Source organism: Antechinus flavipes, chromosome 2, assembly GCF_016432865.1.
Source record: "Antechinus flavipes isolate AdamAnt ecotype Samford, QLD, Australia chromosome 2, AdamAnt_v2, whole genome shotgun sequence".
Lineage (NCBI taxonomy): Eukaryota > Metazoa > Chordata > Mammalia > Dasyuromorphia > Dasyuridae > Antechinus > Antechinus flavipes.
In genome coordinates, this window is record NC_067399.1 from 609,439,245 (window position 1) to 609,461,234 (window position 21,990).

Genomic DNA, 21,990 nt, shown 5'->3' on the forward strand with positions numbered 1-21,990 from the left:
AATACCTTAATATATAATGTTTATAGTTATAAAAAGAAAAGAATAATGGATAATTACTGAGTTACTTTTGTATTCAGACCCAGGAAACAGATCCTGAAAGCCGAAGGGGAAGGAAGCAGAATTTGGACAGCTGGTTTGAAAATAGAAATTAAAGGGAAACCAAGAGAACAATTTATACAATAGTCTATATTATAACGATTTTGAGAACTTTGACAAACTGGTAAAGAATGAAATTTATACAATAACAACAATACTATTAAAAAAATGACTTTGAAAGCACTTTAATCAATGTAATGATCAACCATAATTCCAGAAGATCATTGATGAGATATGTTACTTCCTGACAGAAATAATGTATTCAGGATATTTGTTTTGCTTGACTATTTATACTAAGGAATTTTGGGGGGATGTTGTTCTGTTCAGTTGTGAGTTTATTTTGTTTAGTTTAAGAAAATAGAATAATTGCAGCAAGCTGCATTGGAAAAGGTGTGAAATCAGTTCAAATTCTGGCATTGTCACCAGTGTGTCCTTGGGCAAATTACTGGGCATCCTTAGGCCTCAGTTTCCTCATTTGTGAAATGAAAAGGTTTTACTAACTGACTTCTGAGGTCTTTTGTTTGCTAATTCTATGATACTCTTATGGTTCTCCACAGAAATCAAATGGTAGGATTAAAGAAGTAGACCACATGGTAATACAAAGGAAAAGTGGTATTTGGGCACCATCTAAATTTTATGGCTATTTAGGAAACACTGCCAAGAAAACTACTTGCAACTAAAAACAAGGAGGTTAACTTACCTCATGGAAGAAATATCTATTTTGTAAATGGTAAGGATTATATAAATAGAACTAGTAATTACCATTGTCATCATAAGTATTATGTTTTTATCATTTGCTCTCTTGGTTCCTTGATATATTGATATAATGTTACAAACTTTAAGGAATTGTCTGGCAAGAATGATAACATAGAACAATTAGAACAGATTAACTGGGATAAATTAGGGAGCATTGTAGTACCTATGTTTGAAAGAGGAAGGAAAATGGCAGTAGAGAGAATAACATTTCTGAGTCTGTGAACCAAGAAGGAAAAGCATCTGCAAAGTCAGTTTTGGAGATCTGGAATAACTTTTTGTGGCCCAGGTCAGAAATTATTATTATTTTTTTTTTTTTTTTTTTTTGCTAGAAGTCTGCTTATACCCCAGGGGAAGAAGAGAGGTGGTTGAAGAGTAGATGTAGTATGTTTAGAAACCAAATTGGAAAACCCAGTGTTCATAGGGAACGGGAATTAATTAATTAGCATGATGACGAACTTTTCAAACCTTGAACCTTTTTTCTATCTTGAATAGTAGGATCTATCACAATGATCTGTCTGAATCAGACATCTGTGACACTTTTTTAAAAATGATTTTTCCCCCCTAAATCTAGCTTTCCTTTAACACTTTATATAAATAAAAGCCTGTAAGGTTCCTATTGATTTCATATGTATTGTTAGAGGAAGAGTGTAATACAGGACAGTCATCACAATTGGGCCAGAATCTGGTAAGAAATCTGTGACTATAGTTAAAAGAAAAGGCGTTAGCATTTCTTCTACTTTCCAGTGCCCAGAGTTAACAGAGAGAACCAGATAGTTGTTGGCTGGGAACTCAAAAATGGCTAGAACTAGAAGAGGGAGAAAATAGGAGTATATGGTAATTCATGGTTACCCCTTCCCTTGCCCCAGGCTGTATCGTGTTAATTATGGAAAATATTGAAAACATGGAAATAAAAACTATGGATATTTGTCTAGTTCTCGGACATGAATATGACTGAGCTGTGTCCTTACCTACATGAATGTGACTGAGCTGTCTCCTTACTTGAACAACTAAATTCAATCCATCTGTAAACATTTATTAAGTACCTACTATATGCCAGGCACTGTACCAAGCACTAAGGATACAAAAGGAGACAAAAGTTGTTGCCTTCGAGGAGCTCACAATATAGTAGGGGACAAGCAAAAAGCAAACAAATATGTACAGGGTAAGTAGAAAGTAATTAGAATGAAGAGAGGTTGGAAAAGACTTTCTATAGAAGATTGTGATTTTAGCTGATTCTTGAAGGTAGATAAGATTCTTGAGAGCCTTCCAAGCTTGGGAAGTCAGAGAAAATGCCTAGAACTAAGAGATGGAGTGTTTTGTAAATTACAAAAAAATCAAGGTGTAGAAAACAAGCTGCAATTGGACAAACAGTGGTCTAGAATAGTATGGTAGTTACTGAGATAAGATAATGTTTATGAAGTCCTTTGAAATCCCTGCAGAAAAATAGAGATGTTCTTGAGTGTGGTTCAAGGTTTAGGATAAAAAAGGTACTTAGATGAACCTCCTTCTAGAAGCAGTTATGTAATTGTGACTAATTTCATTTCACCATTGTCCCTCTTTGTAGCCAGGAAGGAAGTAGTTGTTGGAAATGGGGTCTGAACCTAAAAGGAAAAGAATTAAATCCTATTTGAACCTTAATTGAACAAGACTAAACTTGTTAACAGAATCCCTTTGGTTTTATTTCTTATGACATACTGAAATCATTCTATTATAGATGTTAAAAAAAAAAAAAAGTTCTACCAACTGCAGATATATTTGCCCTTTTTAACTAGTTTCACCATATTAATATTATAGGAATTATTTTTTTTGCAGACTCAGCTGCATAGAGTGAAAGCTAAATATTCTGTAAACTTGAGCACATACTGTCCACATTCTATGCATTCATATGAGCACATTATAAATATTGAATTCTTATGCAATTTGTGAGACATCTTTACTTTTTTGTTTCTAAAATAAATCACCATTTTTCCAGCATTGGTTATTTTCTATGAATTGATATAGCTAAAGCCAAGAGAAAATGAAAATTTTGATGTGTATGTCTGCATTGTCTTCTTTCCCAACTTTTTTTTGCTTATTTATCCTAATATTGGGCTGTGTGTTTATCAGTGAAGTGGAGAAAGAGGAGAAAACGCATTAAAACAGTTGTACTGTGTCATAGTAATACTATTTGTTCCCAGAACTAGCATGGACTTTCATATTCATTCAACTATTTTCTTGAATGGGAGAAGCAGCATGGGACAGAGGAAAGATAGTGAATTAGGAGTGAGAAGCCCTGGAATTGAGTCTTGGTTCTGCCACTTACTCTCCATGAAATATTATATAAACTAGTTAGCTTGTCTACTTCATAGAATTGTTGTGAGGAAAATGCTTTGTAAGTTACAGTGCACTGTACTGAGCTATGAAGGCTCAGAGGCTTTTCTTTGTTAGGTTCCATTTTTCAAAAACATGACTATTAACATGTAACCATCTGTAACAACTAGTAAAAGATCTGTGCATTATATAAGTCCTTACATACAAAGACCTTTTGGTACAAATACCAGTATCTACCCCTAACCAAAATACACAGAGAACCATTACTTTGACACTGTTGGTTGTGAATTTGAATTTAAACAATTTCGTAGTTTGAAAGTGAAAGGAGGAAAAAGTAGTAGTAGGTATACTTGTGTCAAAATCCCAATAAGGATTGGTCTGTATATGTGGTGTCTCTTTCATCCAAAAAAGATTATTTCTCATATTGTTTATGTCTTTTTTACATTACTTTATTGCTTATCCTGAAGTTTTGATGATTAAAGATTGATTTGGACTTCTCTTTAATGTCAATTCAGATTCAGTCAGAATATTTTCCTCTTAATATGTAAGCGAGATCAGCTTTCCTAAAGAAATGAGTTTTAATTTTGAGGTAAGAATAATAGGTAATTTTAGAGCATGAAGCACTTAGGGTGAGGGAAAAGAAGGACTGAGTGGAGGTGACATAGCAGCATGTTCACCTAGCAGAGTGACACTGGGAGCTTAGGACTTAAAAGAGAGCACACTAGATGAGAAAATGCTAAAAATAAGCTTCACCAATTTCAGAATTTTTTCTCGACCTCTTCTCTAGGAAAATAAGAGAATACTCTTTTCTTTCTCCTCCCTCGTCTACCAAATGAACCCTGATTTTCTTTTTTCTTTTTTAAATAACTTTTTATTGACAGAATCCATGCCAGGGTAATTTTTTACAGCATTATCCCTTGCACTCATTTCTATTCCGATTTTTCCCCTCCCTCCCTCCACCCTCTTCCCCAGATGGCAAGCAGTCCTTTACATGTTGAATAGGTTACAGTATATCCTAGATACAATATATGTGTGCAGAACCGAACAGTTTTCTTGTTGCACAGGGAGAATTGGATTCAGAAGATATAAATAACCCGGGGAAAAAAAACAAAAATGCAAGCAGTTTATATTCATTTCCCAGTGTTCTTTCTTTGGAATCCTGATTTTCAAAATCTAAATGTGGATAGTACATTATCCTGATTAAATGGATTTCTATGGGTTAGCCTAGGACCCTAACCACCATTTATGCAGTTAGTTTTTGGGAAATAATGGAGTTCTGACCTCTAGATATCCAGCTGTAAAATAATATCATCATAGACTTTTCTCCTTGTGTTGCTAATGATTGTTATATACCAATGATTTTTTGTCTTTTCATGACCTTTTTTCTGCGGTATTTAGTTTCTGATCTTTAAATGCTAGGTTTATGGAGATTGCAGTTAATGTTCAGTTTTAACCTGATTTTATCTTTATGAAAAATCTTGGACAAAGAAGAAAAAAGGGCATCATTTATATCATCATGGCCCACTATCTTTAGTTACTTCTAAACTCATTTCACCAACAGAATTTCTAATGTTATTAGTGGAGTTTGAGTTGATTAGTGGAATAACGCAGTCACTTTACTTCTTAACCTTAATGACTCGAATATTATTGCTTCTCAATGCATAGACATGACAATCAACTGACCTAAAGCCTTTTTCCTTATGATTTTATTACTCATCATCACCTTCACTTAAAGTTGACAACTTCATGTCACACATCATTGAGGAAATCAAGACATCAGCCTATCTCTATTATCTTCACACACCCCTGAGAAGAACAGAAATTAGCTCCGTTTTTTTAATAGCAAAACTAGCTCAGGGTAAACAAGCATATCCAAGATTACATAGATATTAATTGGCAGAAATATGGCAGACCATAATCTAGGTCTTTTGACTCATAGTCTTCTAAGGAACTTCTCATATGTTCAAAATCTTCTTGTCTATAGTGACTAGTTTTTCATTCCTCATTAGCCTTATCCTTTCAATTTAAACATATGCTGGTTTGCCTTGTGTTTAAAAAAGAAAAAGATAATACTTAAATTTTTTGAAATGGTTAATACTTTTCAAACATCACTCACTTTTCTTCATAACTTTAATAGCAAAATACTGGTTTTATACTATATTGTATTTACTACATACTGTTTACTGTTTACATTTTTTATATAACATATTCATTATATATAACTATATATTATATTTATTATATGCTATATTTTATATTACAGTTAACCTTCTGTAGTCTGGTTTCTACTTTTAGTCTTCACTGGGTAAAATTGTAGTAACCTGTGAAATGCCAAGATCAAGAGACTTTTCTCAGACTTCTTCCCTGTCCTCTGTTACATTTTACACTATTGATTGTTCTTTGCTCCTGAAACATTCTTTCTTGTAGCAACTTTTGCACTATGGTATCATAAGACTATTTTTTAATATTCTGTTTGATATTCTATTCCCATATCCTTGATTATTATTCTGTCTAATGTCCATAATTTCTCTCCAAGTTCATTCTTCATCCCAGTTTCAACTGAAGGCAAACAATTTTAGACCACCATCTCTTGTATTGTCTTGCCATTTCAGTCCCTTATCTCCAGCTTTCCATAGAACATTTCTGCATGGATCCTCAAAATCTTTATTTGTATCCTTAAAGTCAGTATATTTAAAACTTCCCAAACTGACTTCTCAGTTTCTCCATTACTTTAGGGAATCATCATTCTCATTTGGAATTAACCCTTTTTCTTCCTCTACTCTTAGTCCTGCCAATTAAATTTCTCTTCTATGTCACATCCAATTATTTTCATTTCTGTAACCACCAAACTTCATTGACCAGGCAGGCCTTTATTGCTTCTGTAAGATTCCTATAATAGCCTAGTAAGAGAACATGAGAGTACTCTCATTATTTTGGTGGCTTAAGGGCCATTTTGTTCATTTAAAGATAAGCACTCCATCAGTCTCACTTGAAAACAACAACTGATTTCCCTTAATAACCTATTATGCACGTCATCTATGATTTTATCTAAGCATTTTTTCAAAGCTTTTTGTCTTCAGCAAGTGCCATCTCCTAGACAAAGATAAGTAAGACTTATTTTTGGCATTCTCTAACCCCCTAGTATTGTTCTCTCCTTACAGAGTATAATTTTAACACATCTTTTTCTTCTTAGTTCCTCCTGCTTAACTCCTGAGGAAGCCTCTTAATGGCTTTTACTCTTAGCTATTCTTCAAGTCTAACCCCTAGGTTTTTAAAGCCTCCCTCCAAAGTCTCTTGATATACCTCAAACTATTCTTTTATCTATTGGTTTCTTGATCCCAGAATATCTTGTACTAACTTTTCCTTAATCCTTAATGATATAATGAAAGGCACACTAAACTGGGTATCAAGATCATTGAATTTTCATTTTGGAGCTAAGAACCCTAGAGATCATTTAGTCCTGGAGTCAGCTGCTATGTGTGTGTATGTGTATGTGTGTAAGATTGGTTTTTGCTTTTTTTCAACAAAGTTTTATTATATGTATTTTTATAAGAACCTGTTTTAAAAAGTAATCTTAACTCTTTGGGAGACCCTTTGTCCAAACTATCCCATTTTATATCTGTTTTTCTAGTCCAGACTTGCTATTTGACTGTGGGCCATTGATTTTTAACTTTTCTGAATCTCCTGCCTTCTTGGGTAAAATAAGATTAGATTGGATGGTCTCTAATTCTCTATACTTCTGAGATTGTGACTTACCCAGAAAGATGACAAATTATCACTTTCTCTTCAACTTTCCTCCAAAATAAGCAATATTATGTACCAAGTAAAGTGAAATTAAAGCTAGAACCGCAGGAGAAAAAAGACAGAACCCCAACAGGCATCATTTATCATTTATCTTCCATCATCTTCTATGATTAGTAGTGTCATAAGCACATGTTTTTGTAGGGTCCATCTTGGTTCTGCAGCATTTCACTCTACATCCTTTCTCCACCCTAAGAACAACAGGAGATGCTGATTTAGCCTAACCAAGTATGAAAACAAAGCAGAAGTAAGATTGGTTCAGGGTGCCAATATTTCAAATATTTCAAAGAAAAAAAATTTAATTAAAAGCCCAGTGAAAAAATAGATAACTCAATAGAGAATCTCTAGAAAGAAGCATAAACAAATTCTCAAAGAGAATATAAAGCTCTCTTAAATATTATAATACAGAGGAAAGGAAGTCAGTGTATTGACCTTCCAAAGACCATAAAATAATAAGAAGAAAATGAGAATAGTTCAAAAGTGAAAACATCTATACCCATATTAAGAAGTAATAGGCAGTGAATGAATGTAGGCCAGAACTTGGAGCTCTTACTGCAAAATTAAACTCAAATGTAGGAAAAAATGATTATAATTTAAGAATCTCTCTAAAGAAGTGAAAAAGATGAACACATTTGGAACACTTTAATATTCACATGAAGGAAAATTTTGCAAAATTTAAACAAAAGGCAACAATATTTTTAAACACTTGAATTTTATACAAGTCAATGCTATTAATGTTGAAGAAGGAATGTATAAGAATCATAAGTCTTCCAAAATAATAACAATAATATAGCAGTTAAAATTTATGTAGCATTTTAAGATTTGCAAACACTTTACATGTTACCATATTTGATTTTTATCATCCCCATTTTATAGATGAGGAAACAGACTTAAGACTTGCCCCAGGATTACACAATTTATCAAGTGTCTAAAGAAAGGTTTGAACTCGGGTGTCTCACTCCAATTTCAGCACTTATCCAGTATGTTATCTAGATGCTTAGACAAAAGCATGTCACGATTTTAAAAAGCAAAACCAAACCTGAATACTACAATGCAGGCAGGCAATAACATCAGAAAACTGCTCAGAATTTCTAAATACAGACTATAAAATATCAATCAAGGTAATTTGGAGATTGTCTAAAAGTGAGTATAGGGGAATTCTATGCTTCTGTCTCCAAGACAAATGGCAGTTAAATTTTAAAATTCCGGAAACAAAAAATTTTGTAAGTGACCAGATCTTCAAACTTATAAGGGACAGGAAATTTGAATAATGTAAACATAGTCATAAGATATCCTGGAAGGGAATGGAATAATATATTTCAAAAATCAAAAAAGCACCCAGAATGACATACTGTGTTAACTAATCATCAATGGGAAAAATTGGAATAATTCAACAACAACAATAAAAATTTCTGCCCTATCCAAAAATAGACCAAAAATAGAGGAAGAAACCATTAAAATTTAACTAATAAACATACAAAACAATAGAAACAAAAGATTACTGAATAAATGCAACTAGTAGGGAAGGAAAGAATGAGTAATGAAATCAATTAAGTCATATTTAAAGGCTTAGCTTTGGATTATGTTTGTTTTTTAGTTAGTCCAGAAGCATTTAAGTATTTATAATATGTCAGGCATTGTGCTAAGCACTGAGAATGCAAATATAAGCAAAAAGAAAGTCCCTGACTTCAAAAAGTTTATATTCTAAAGAGGAAAAGAAAACATAAAAGGAAGCTAAAGGGGTGGGAGCATGATGAAGAAGTCTGGAGGGATCAGTGCAGCTTTATGAGAAAGCAGATGGCAGCCTAGGTGCTCTCCTTAAATGAATGTTCTGGCTGGAAACCTCTCCCTTCACCCCTAAAGAAAACAAAAAGTGGGGGTAGCTAGTGACGCAGTGTACAGAGCATCAACCCTGAAATCAGGAAGACCTGGGTTCAAATCTCCTCTCACACAATACTTCCTAGCTATGTGACCCTGGGCAAGTCATCTAATCCCAGTTGCCTCAGCAAAAAAAAAAAAAGAAAGAAAGAAAGAACAAAGGATTCAAATGATTTCAAAAAGACAAAAAGGGTTAAAGATATGAACAGAACTTAAAGAACAGAAATGAAAGTTGTAGAACAGAGCTAGACTACAATTACTTTTATTCTTCTAGAGGTGAATTAATGTTTCCTGAGAATGCATTGCAGAGAAGTGCCAGATGTATAGGTGAAGAATGAAAGAAAGTGGTTTCTCTCACCCGTCTGCAGAGAAGAATGGGAAACGTGGGAAAGGGGAGAGAAAAGTAGAGTCTGGGAGGCTGGGGACATGGAAAGGAGAGGACAGGGCACATTGAATACTCCCTTGGAGGTATTGTATATTTTTGATATGGGACCTTTATGGTGAGGTATTAGTACCAAGAGTGATGAATAGGAAATATATTCAGAAGAGCAATAAACTGTAAAAATGTTATATAAAAGTTCACAACATGGAACAATAGTTGCAGATTCCAAAGTTATGCTATTTATTATATATATTAACAAGAGGAAAGATAAATTCCCTAGTAGAGCTCACAATTAACCAGGAGGAAGAAACCATTAAAAGGAAGATGCTATGAAATGGGAAAGAGAATATCTCATAGTAGGCTTAGTCCTGAAAAGGAGTGAGCAAAGAAAGGGGTGCTATTTATTTACATGAATACAAGCAGTTACTACATAGTCATAAATAAATGAACAATTTGAATTTCAGGGTACACAACTTTTAAAGTCTCAAGCAGGGGCCAGCTCTATGAAGAGGAGGAACCAAAGAAAGAGTTTGGTAGTTCTGAGGGAAAGCTCAGGGAGGAGCCAGGTAAATTCCACCTGCTTGATCAGGCCTTGAAACTTGTCTAAAGATATGCCAATCAACATCTCAAAGGTTATGTAAAAATGCTAATAAGACTGCCTGGGAAATTAAATTCCTAGATTGGGCATTTTGTTGTTTTAGCAAATCCTGCCTAGGGGGAAAATAAGCTAGTTTTAAGAATTCACATCTTTTATTCTGGAAAGTTGAGGCTTTGAGAAACACTTTCAGAGAGTCTTGCTCTGGGCAGCATCTTGACTCGGGAGAAGAAATTGTATGAGAAAACCAGAGCAGCTGGCAAAAGGAATGTCTGAGATTATGATGTCTCTTACAAATGAGATGGCATGGCTTTTGGGAAGGAGATCAATTATGCTGAGAACAGAGAATTAGGAGTGGAACATCGATTCTGTCATGCAGCATAGCTTCTGTTCATTGTTTTACTCCATGAATTGGATACTTCTAAGAGTGATACACAGTAGGAGAAAAAAGGTTTGAACACAGACTTTCAGGACTCAAAGTCAATATTCTATCTTCTGTACCACTTTTCTACCTCACTATGGTCATCTACTTTTTGCTTGAAAATCCGGGGAAACGTCTAAGGAATTTTATTAATTATAAATTTCTAAATGGTTTCTTCCATGTTAAATTCCTAAAGGGCAGCAAGACTGACTATATGTGATCATTTTTTGTTCCTTTATACAAAGTAAAAATAATAAAATAATAGCTAGCGTTTATGTAGCATTTTAAATTTTACAAAGCACTTTACAAATATAATTTTATTTTATTCTCACAATAGCCCTCTAAGGTAGATGTTGTTATTATCCCCATTTTACAGATGGGTAAACCAGATTGTGACCATCCTCAAATACTGAATGTTTAATTGATATTTCTTTTATTTCATCTCTTCTTGTGTGTTAAGCAGATTTACTTGCTTAAAATATTATTTTCATTTATTAAACAGACATGAGGTATCATATAGAAATATACATCAGCATTATACATACAGTTATGTGATAAATATATTAAAGAATTGCAAAAGTGTACTGTCTGAGGTCTAAGAGAAAAGGTCTTTATTGTCCCAGAAGAGGATCAAAGGAGGTTTCATGGAGGTTACATTTGTTTGCGATTTTTAAGCATTAAATCACAGAAAAATATCCCAAACAAAAAGAGAAAAATCCTCACAAGCCATTACATAAAAGCATGAGGGTCCATGGTGCATTGGAAGGAAGGAAGAAGATATTTTGACTCAAGTATGGAATATTTACAAGAGAATAATAGGAAATGAAGCTCTAAAGGCAGGGTGGCATCAGTACAGGTCCTGAAATGCCAGAAGTTGGATTTTAACAATTGAGAACTACTAAAAATTTTTCTAGCTACAGAGTCATGATTAGGTCTTTGCATGAGAAAAACTACGTTGGCAATTGTATAAAGGAGAATATGTGGATGAACCTATTAAGTTGGACATCATAGAAGTAGTTCAGGCACAGAGTAATGGAGATGAATGTGAAAAATGTGCATTGATATCCACAGCAGGACTTGATTATCAATTGGATACCTTGGGTACCAGAGAAGAAGGGGAAAGAGAGAGTGAAAGATACTCTCCCATTTCTTTAATTATCTATAAAACAACTCAATATTTATCATACTGACAGATTACATTTAAAAGCCTGACATCTATCCTCTGCCTCTCCTTTACCTATCCAATCTAATTAATTTTTCATTGTTCCTAAATACTCTTCCTCTAATATGCATACACTTTTTTACCCTTGCTTTGCCAATATCTTTATCTGTGCCATCTGGAATTCTCTCTACTGGTTTCAACACATTCCATAGCAAATTAAGACTTCTTCCAAGATGTCTTTCTTGCTTATGGATCATACTATGCAATCATTGTACTTTGCTTAATTATTGCTTTAGAACTGTGTCCTAGTTTTGTTTATGTTTTGTCTTTTCTCTCCAACTTAGATTGTAGGCTCCTCAAGGGCAGAGACCAGTGTTTTCTACTTCAGTTGTATTTCCCATCCATTATACCTGGTATAATGCCATGCAAGCAATAGGCGCTTAATAAGTGCTTGAGTTAAGTTGATGGTATAGCATATACATTTTGGGAATTTTGATTGGACACAGCTTTTTCCCTTATCAGTTTCATAAAGGGGTATTATGATCTACCCTGTAGTCACTGAAGATGTAGCTGCTTGGGACAAGTGGAGTTGATGACATTGTGCTTTGTCCTGGAGCCTTTATTATTGTTCATTAGCTTAGTTGTAAATCACCTTTAACTTTGCTGTCTCAACAAACAGCAGATTTTCATTACTTTTGAGGACTATAGGGTCTCCTTTACAACGTTATTGTTAACCATGAAACAATTTTCTGTACTTTGGTTGAGAATTTAGCCCCTCTTGCCATGCTTATTATCTAATGACTTAATTCCCAGTTGATAAGAAAAATATCTTATAGTTTGGCCATGAATACAGAGGGGAATATTTGTCCCTGTTCTTGTAGAAAGATGGAAGAGTCGATGACGCAAGCATTATGTTTAAAGTTGAAACTAATATTAGTTGTTATACCTCAGTTTCAAAAAATCTAGTGCTTGCTACAGTGAAAAATTATAGGAGAAAGAGGTGAAACTATTCTTGTACCTGGGAATAAATCTCATGATGAGGTTCTCCCATAACATTAGCTGTTAAACTAATTGGTTTTTGAAATATTTTATTTTTTAAACAAAACCCAAATTTATTTGCTTAGGATTTTATTGCTGTTGCCTATTTTAAAATCCATTTTAATAGTCAAAATACCTATCGCAATCACTATTGCACTTTGGCATTGTGCTAACATTCCAGTGCCCCCTAGAGGATACTCATATGCCCCAAGAAAATGCCAAGTGCTGAAGGAGCTGTGTCCTGAAGGGGCCCCCAACTAGTCATGCCAAATTATAATCATCAGAAAGCATTTATTAAGCACCTATTTGTACATGGTTCTGTCCTAGGCACTGTACAAAGCAAGTTAAACAGACATGACCCCTGCCCTCTGGGAGCTTACAATCTAAGATGATGCTGACATGGACAGCCATAAAGGATATTCAGACAACTGAGCAAACATTGAACAAGAACATAAAGTACTAACATTATGTACAAGCCAAGGGGTAAGTGCATTATGGTGGGGGTAGTGTAAAGGGACAATCATGATATTTGCTTGTTCAGACAGGGTGGAACTGGAGCCCACCTCATAAAGTTAGGGTTTCGTAAAAATAAAAATAAAAATAAATTAGAATTTCAAGATGGACTTGATGGTAAAAGGGCTCAGCAAGCTAAAAGGAGAATATTCCCATCTGAGATAGTAAACTAAAAAGAAAGAAAGGAAACAGAAAAACTTTAACTCTTGGCGAGTTCTGAGGTCATTAAGGACTAAGAATGTGAGCATTAACTCACCCATAGACTTTGGAACTGGACTACAACTCATGATCCATTCTTTACAGGTATTGATATTCAGAGGAAAACTAGAGATTGTGAGACATTAGTCTGCTGGAGGACTTTGACATATATTTAGTTAGTCATTGGTTTCCAAGCGAGAAACTTGGAATGATCAAAAGAACTACTAACTGCATTGTACATTATTATTTTGTTCAGATACTTATTTTAAGAGGTGGGGGGACAAAACTCTTGAGAAATTTCCTAGTGCATTTTGCTTTTTTTTACAATCAAGGAAATTGAAACTGTTCACATTAATGCAGAGCCTAGAATAGAATCTATATCTCCTATCTTCCAATCCAGTGTTCTTTCCTTTGTAATATATTGCTGTTCTTAATGATACATCCTCATTTAAAAGAAGGATGTGATTATTTAGGTAATGTAAAAGGATGTATTTATTATAAGTAATGGATTTTTCAGCAGATGAGACTGTAAATTTGAAATAGTCCTAAAGGACTGTTTTAGCCTTTGTACTTCTAAACTCTACTATGTGATACTATGGACAACTGTGAATAGACCTCATTTGGAATTATGTTGGCAATAAATTTAAAACGGCCACTACACATATTGCAGTCTGTACCAGATAAAACTCTTTATCAAATAGATTGCATCAAATGATTTCTCTCTTAAGAAAATCTGATAAATGGAAATTGAGATTTATACAAAATATAAATTGGATAATCGTAGTTAATATGCTTTGTTAAAAGATAGCTTCCTTAGTTAATTTTAAATTGTTAAATTTACAAACATTTTATTTCCACATAAATTCTTCGTGAATTTTATACAAGATGATAAAGCAAGATGTTCCTCTAAAAATAAATGTAAAAACCACTTGGATATTAAATGATTCAGTAATAAAATTCAAAAACACTGAAAGCTTTCTATTTATTTATATTTCTGCACTGAACCTGATTTTATTTCACTGATTTGGGGAATCAAATTAGTGAAGAATTTTCCATAATAATTGAAAGCGGCACCTTCTCTGCAGTTTATATTTGTAAAGAAAAATTGTTTGGGTCACTGAGAGGCTAAGTGACTTACTTGCCCATAATCACACAGTCACTGTGTGTTAGCAGAACTTGAATTCATCTCTTCTTCTCCCCATGCTGTTTCTTTATTCACTGTGCCATGTATCTAAGTTGAAAGTGAATGGATTTGTTCCTCTTATCCATTAGGTTGTAAAATTGGGGAGGATTAGGGCTTTACAGTGTCCAATATCTAGTATAATACTCTAAGCAGAAAAAATACTAGTAGAATACTGCTGATTAACTCAGCAAGCAGCAAGATTGTAACAAATAGTCCACACAGTTTTATTGCTATGTTACTGTTAGACCTTCCCTTCATTTTTTTTGAAGGCAGTTTGGGCTAAAGGCCATATTTAAACTCATGTCCTTCTGACTCCAGGCTCAGTTCTTTATCCCCTGGGCCATATCACTACCTCCTTTGAGAAATTAGCTTATTCTTACACTAATTAGTTTAAGTACAGATGTGTCACTGGTGGGGTGGTGATGGTTGTGGGGGGTGTAAAGTGTATAAAATAAATTAGACACATACCATGAAAAAAAGGGCTCACTGGGAACATAGCGACACTTGATTCTCTCCTGATGTAACATATTTCTATTACGTTGCCTGTGACATGAGAAAAATAGGTAAGGGAACTTATAAAGTGCTTTAAGGTTTATAGAGTGTTTTGTATATTCTCTCATTTCATTCTCATAACCCTATGATATAGGCACCACAGATCATTATCTGCATTTTACAGATGAGGAACTGAGATTTGAAGTACTTTGCTCAAAGTACTATATCTAGTAAACGTCAAGGCAGTGGAAAATGAAAAAGGCAAGATTTGAACCCAGGCAAGAAGTCATTCCAAATGAATAGAAAAATACCTGATGAGGAATTGGTGTGTGTTTTTTGTTGTTGTTGTTTTTTTCAGTGGGCCTCTTGCTTGTGTGCCAACAGGTATTTGAGCTCTATTTGTTCTAGTGAATAAGCCTTCTGAACCATTCTAAAGAAAAGTTACTTTAGTAATCTCATTATTGTTTGTGCTACAGGAAAAAAATAACTACTTGGACTATTCAGAACAGTGGATTATAATTGGAATCCTTGTTTAGCAGTGGTGAAACTTGGAGCTCAAAAGATTATTCCTGAGGAGATAATTAGCTTTAAATAAATCTGAGGGTAGTAGTCACACAATAATATCTTTATTTGGCTTGAAAGGAAAAACATTAGAACAATTTGATATTTGCAACTTTTATAATTATTTTAAGATTCAGATTTTTTTTCTTATTTATCTCTCTAAATTGTGTGAATTATTAGTCATTGTCATTAATTCCATAAATACAGTGATGGCCACTATGACTATGAGACTGTTAAGCATGTTATCCATATTCTAAGCTTGAAAATATCAACTGATTTGGCAGAATTATTCAGATATTTGAGGAAAAATTAATATCCTTTGGGAAAACTTCTTATTGTTTTGGGTTGAAAACATATGATATGGAAAGATGCTGCTTAAGTGCAATGAATAGACTTTTAGTAAGGGATCTCTGGCCTGGATTGTTCTTTTAAAAAAACCAATCCCAAACCCTATTTTATTAAGCATGCCAATTAAGGGAGTCAATCCTCTTAAAAGAATCATTCAGCTTGTAATAAAGACAAAAAGATTTTCTTTTTAACTGTTATTAGTTAAATTACTTTTATTATTTAATTTAGAAAATGCAAGATTTCATCTTTATGTGTTCTCCCTCCAGCAACTCAGCTTATAGCCCTAGAGGTGGATGATCTTCATGAGTTGCTCTGGTCAAAAGAATTCATGAATGTCTGGTGCAGATTTCTCCTAGTCAGCTAATTTTAATTAAATTAGTTGATCCTTTGATGACAGTGTCTCCTTAGGCTGGACTCAGAACTTTTCCATATGGATAGAACCTGCAAAAACTTATTGTACTAATAATAGCCTTTGAGAACCCAAATCTATCTCCACAACTAGTTGAATCATTGATTCTTTTGAATTAGATTCTTTTGAAAGAAACAATGATAGGAACAAGTCAAGGTGTCTGAGGACAGGCAGCAACCCAGCTGAACGCTCCAAATTACTTAACATAATGCCTCAAATCAAATTTCAAAGCAGCAGAGGCAAGACAAGGTCTGAGTAAGATACTTTCAACGTAAGAAAATTTAGGCAGTGGAGGTCTTGTAATGACAGGGTGGAGGCCTGTCTATAATACAATGCCAGCAATAGTGACAGGCTTTAGAGGTAGCAGCAGATTGGGAACACTCAGCTCAGAGACTCTCAGCAGGATCAGACAACTGATTGGAAAGAGATTTATAAGCATCCTTTTGCTGTCATTGGGTACAGCTAGCACTGATTTGCAATTGTGTTGCCCACAAGCAGTTCTGGGTCATGGTTCCAGGGTAGAGTGCTTTTGGTCGTCCACAAAGAATAGTCTTACCTCTCAGGTCTACAAGGAGGGGAAAGTTTCATGAACAAACAAGAGTTAGAAAGCATTACAAAATGCAAAATAGATAATTTTGATTATATTAAAGCTAAAAGGCTTTTGTTCAAACCAATGCAACCAAGAATAGAAGTTAAGCAGAAAGCTGGAAAACAAACTTTGCAGCAAATATCTCTGATTAAGGTCTCATTTCTCAAATATATATTTTTAAAATGAGTTAGATTTTTTTTTTTTTAAGTCTACAAGTCCCTCCCCAGTTGATAATGGTCAAAAGATAAGAAAAAGCAGTTTTCAGAGAAAGAAATCAGAGGCATATAAGAAGTACTCTGAATCAGTACTTATTAGAAAAATGCAAATTAAAACAACTCTGAGATACTGCCTCACACCTATCAGTTTGACTAATATGACAAAAAAGGAAAGTGAATGTAATGGAATGCAATAAAAAATTATGAACACATTTCAGAAAAATCTAGAACGATTTGTATGAATTGATGTAAAGTAAAATGAGCAGAATGAGGAAAACATTGTATATACTATCAGCAACAAGGCTGAAGATTGTGATTGATTCAAGTCTTCTCAACAGCACAATGATCCAATTCAATTAAGTTCAAAGGAATCATGAAATTTTCTTTCATTTTTCTTTTCATGCTATCCATATCCAGATAAAGAACTGATGGACTCTTAATGAAGATTGAAGCATTTTTTTTTTGTTTTATTCTTTGCCATTTTCTTTCACAATTGTGACTAATATGACATTTTATATGATAGCACATGTATAAACTATCACACAGCCTACTGTGTGGAAGAAAAGTAGGGAGGAAGAAAAATTTGGAACTCAAAATCTTATGAAAATGAATGCTAAAAAAAATTTTTTTTTTGACATGCAGCTGGAGAAATAAGGAAGATAATGTTGAAAAAAACCACAAATAAGAGAATAGACACAGAGACAGAGACATTTGGTTGCTCTGATCAATTCAATTTCAAAGAATTCATCATGTCAAATATGTTCTCTATCTCCAGAGAGAAAACTAATAAACTCTTGAATTTAAATTGAAGTATAATTATCTGGCTTTCTCTTTTGCAATATATCTAATATGGAAATAGATTCTGTATGATTTCACATGACCATTTTGCATGCTTCCTCAGTGGGTAAGAGATGGGTGAGAAGCAGGGAGAAAATTTAGAACTCAATATTAAATAAAAGCAAGACTAAAATCTATAGTGCCCTACACTCAACATTGTCAGCTGAACTTCAATCTATATTTTCTTTGTGGATCATTTTTTAATAGTATATTACTTTTTTTCCAAATAGATGTAAAGATAGTTTTCAGCATTCATTTTTGTAAGATTTTTGAGTTCCAATTTTTTTCTCTCCCTTCTTCCTTCTTTCTCAAGACAGTAAGCAATTTGATATAACTTTTACATGTATAGTCATGTTAAACATATTTTCACATTAGTCATGTTGTGAAAGTAGAATCAGAATAAAAGGGAAAAAAGTGAAAATGTATGCATTGATTTACATTCAGATTCCATAGTTTTTTCACTAGATGTGAATAATATTTTCCATCATGAGTCTTTTTGCAATTGTCTTGGATCACTGTATTGCTGAGGAAAAAACTCTTTCGTAATTGATCATTGTTTAATGTTGCTGTTACAGTGTACAATATTCTTCTGGTTCTACTCATTTCACTTAGCATCATTTCATATAAATGTTTCCAGATTTTTTGAAATCTGCCTGCTCATGAGGTAGAATAGTATTCCATTACATTCATATACTACAATTTGTTCAGCCATTCCTCAATTGATGGGCATTACTTCAGTTTCCAATTCTTCATCACAAAAAAAGAGCTGCTGTAAATATTTTTGTACATGTGGCTTCTTTTCCCTTTTTATGATGTCTTTGGGATGTTTCATTGTTGTAACTTACTTTTTTTTCATGATTTTAATTATAAATTACATCTTGATAATTAGGAACAAACTTGCTTAAATACATTAAAATTTTACAATGGATGATTCTGAATTCTAGTACTGAATATCCTATAAGATTTGTTTTATAGATTATCACTAGCACTAGCTCATTATACTTATTTGAATTGCAGCCACATTAACCAGCTATCCAGAAAAAAAAGCGTTTCAAGGTAATAGACCTATTTAGTGCAACCTATTATAATCAAAATACCACCTTGTATGTGGTGTTTTCATATACATTATATACCTCATTTTAAATTCACGATAACTCTGTTATGACAGTTAACTTAGTTTTTATCTATCCAGCACAGATTGTTGTAGAAGACAGAAGTCAGACTCAGAAAAGTTGTGTAAGATTATATAGCTATTAAATGTTAGTGCTAATTCTATATATCAGATCTCCTGATTCCTAATGTAATGTTCTTTTTCTTGCACATTGCTACATTTCTGTGTATAGGAACTAGCTCCATATCTGGTTCAAGGCCCTAAGCCAAGAAATCCATCTTGTAAGTTGTCTCTGAAATGCCGTATCAATCAGTGTTTTATTGACATATTGCTAAGTTTTGTTACTTCGTGTTACTGGATAAGTTTTTCCATGTATAAACTTCATCTTTAGTTTGTAGGTTCCAAATGGGTCATAGCTTATGTGTGGGTCATATTTTATATAATCCAATGAAATTTCCCAAGTACCATGTTCAACACACAGTAGGTATTTAATAAACATGTTTATTAGCAAACTTCACCATGTTTCTTGGCACATATACCTGGAAGTGCTTAGAAAATATTGAGTTTTGGGTATGTTTGTATACTACCACCTCTAGACCTAGCCTGAACTTTCTAGTGTTATTTTGGTAAAGACACTAGAGTTGAGTCTGCCTCCTCCAAATCTGTCCCTTTCATATAGCTCCTTAAGGGAAGCAGTCCTTGAATGTTCAAATTAACATATTATGAAAGTCATAACTTGCAAATATAGGATAACAGCATATTGGAATACTACAAAACTTACACCATCATCAAGAAAGCATAGGCAAGTATACTGAGGAATAATTTTTGTTTCCCTGTTCTGTTTTCTCCTGCAAATTTTTTTCAGTACTCTTGAAAATCAACTCTTTACAACTATAAAAAATTAGTTACTTTTCAACACTTTAGTCCAAAAAATACTGGGTGTAGTCAGAATGAAGTAAGGTAAGAGTTTCAGAGAGTCTAAATATCACCAGAAACTAGAAAGGGAGAAAGAGTAAATTGAGTAGTCATTCCTACTTCGAATTACTAGAGTAATTAGAGAATAGAGGTGGAAGGGAAGTATGCTTTGTGGTAGAGAAGTATGATGGCTATAGTTCCCCTTGACAGTGATTTAAAAAAAAAAAAGTCCAAAGCAACTGGTAATCAAAAATTAGATATACAAACAAGTAATTATATAATTAAGAATTTCTAATACTGTATTCAAATCTCTTTCTGTCAGGATTACCACAATACTTGTAACATCTTACAATATTGTTCCTTAAATGTATTTAGACCACTAGAATATATTGTATAAGTCAAAAATTATTAAAATTTCCCCTCATACTCTTTAAGGTCCTTTTTTATTTTGAAGCTTTGTTTGTTTTCCTTCTTATTATAGGTCCAGTTGTTTACGTCTTGGATCTTGCAGATAGACTGATCTCAAAAGCCTGTCCATTTGCTGCAGCAGGAATAATGGTTGGCTCCATCTATTGGACTGCTGTGACTTATGGAGCTGTGACAGTGATGCAGGTTCACCATTTTATTCAGTTTTCTATACTATCCCTTTTGCTGTCTTAAGATTTAACAGATTTTAAAAAATTGTTGTTAAGATGTTTTTAACAGCATAAATCAGCAGTCAAGAGATAAATTATATGCCCTCACTGTGAAAGTCTCCTAAGGCTCAGACCTCAGCCCTCTGCTCTTCATCTCTCATTCTCCTTTGAAAGTTCATCTTCCATAGCTTCAACCGTCCTCTTTATTGAGGTAACTTAAAAATCTACAACTTTTGCCCCAAACTCTTTTTCAAATATCTTAAATCTCTTAATTGCCTAAGAATGGCTTTACTTTGATGTCTATCACTTTCAGTTCAGCTTCACTAAGTCTGTTCTAACATCTTACCTCTAAAGCCCAGTATTTTGTCTCTCTAATGATCCCACCATTTTTCTAGTCATTTTTCTAATGTAACCTCAACACTTGGCTTCCCAAACAGCCACCACATCCATTCAATCACCAGATGCTGTCAGTTTTTCTCTTGCACCCATCCATTACTTCCTATTCTTGCCATAATCAGCCTTTAGTATAACTCTTTATGCTCTCATGTCTATTACAGAAAGTTCCTAATGTGTCTCCTTGGCTATACTCTCTTTTCCCACTACAAGATTAATCTTTCCAAAATAGCACTTTCACAGTGTCACTGTTCTATCCTAGAAATTTTAGTGGTTCTTCATTGCCAACAAAATTTGTTTTAATTTCTTATCTTGAAACTTAAAGCTTTCTGAAATCTGTCACCAGACTACCTTTCTTAGTACTTTCTCCCCTTTTCTGTTCTTGCCAAACCAATTTGTTGACTATAACTCTTTAAACCCATCTTCCCTGCCACTTCCCTCACTTCTTCAATAAACCCTTTAAAACCCAGTAAAATTCCTCCCAAACAGTTCTAGCACTTAGTGACTAATGAAAATTCATAGTTCTTCTATATTATTAATTTTGCAAATAATTGTCTACAGCTTTGTGACATTTTGTATTTGGTTTAATTTTTCAGGTATTTTTTTGTCCTTTTTCTCTAGTTGTATTTTAAGCTCCTCAAGGAGAGGTGCTATATTGTGCTACCTTGTAGAAGGAACCAGTTATGTTAGACATATGAAGTAGGCAAAAAATGACAATAGAGTGGGTGAATTAAACCAGAACTTAGTTGTAAAAGTCTTGTTTGTTAAGTTGATTCCATTATTGAATGGAAAAGGAAAATTTGTCACTTGCAATTCCATATTTCAGTTTATTCAATTCCATATTCAGTTCAAGGATTCAGTTAAATTATTTTTCTTAAAATTAGTCCAGGGAAAAGGGCTTTTGTACATCAAATGACATAGAAGAAAAGAGTCAATAACAAAATCTTCTTTGTTGTATTCCTCCACAGTTCAACTCTCATCAAATACATACCTACAGAAACTATATACACACATAAATATGTAAAATTAAAACCTATCCAACATAAATCTTTTTTTCTTAAAGAAAAATAAAATCAAGGCTTCTCACAGAAACTTGGCACATCTGTCAGAAAATTAGAATGTTAGGGAGCATGACTATAATTTTCCTAGAAC

General features: G+C 33.6%; 1 protein-coding gene across 1 annotated transcript in view; it reads left to right on the top strand.

The window, feature by feature from the left end:
• MARCHF5 (membrane associated ring-CH-type finger 5) overlaps window positions 1-21,990 on the top strand; it is a 58,921-nt gene that overhangs the window by 27,419 nt on the left and 9,512 nt on the right. Inside the window, exon 3 of the mRNA XM_051981649.1 lies at window positions 20,292-20,422. Within this exon, the coding sequence (XP_051837609.1) occupies window positions 20,292-20,422 (131 nt within the window). The remainder of the gene's footprint in view (window positions 1-20,291; window positions 20,423-21,990) is intronic.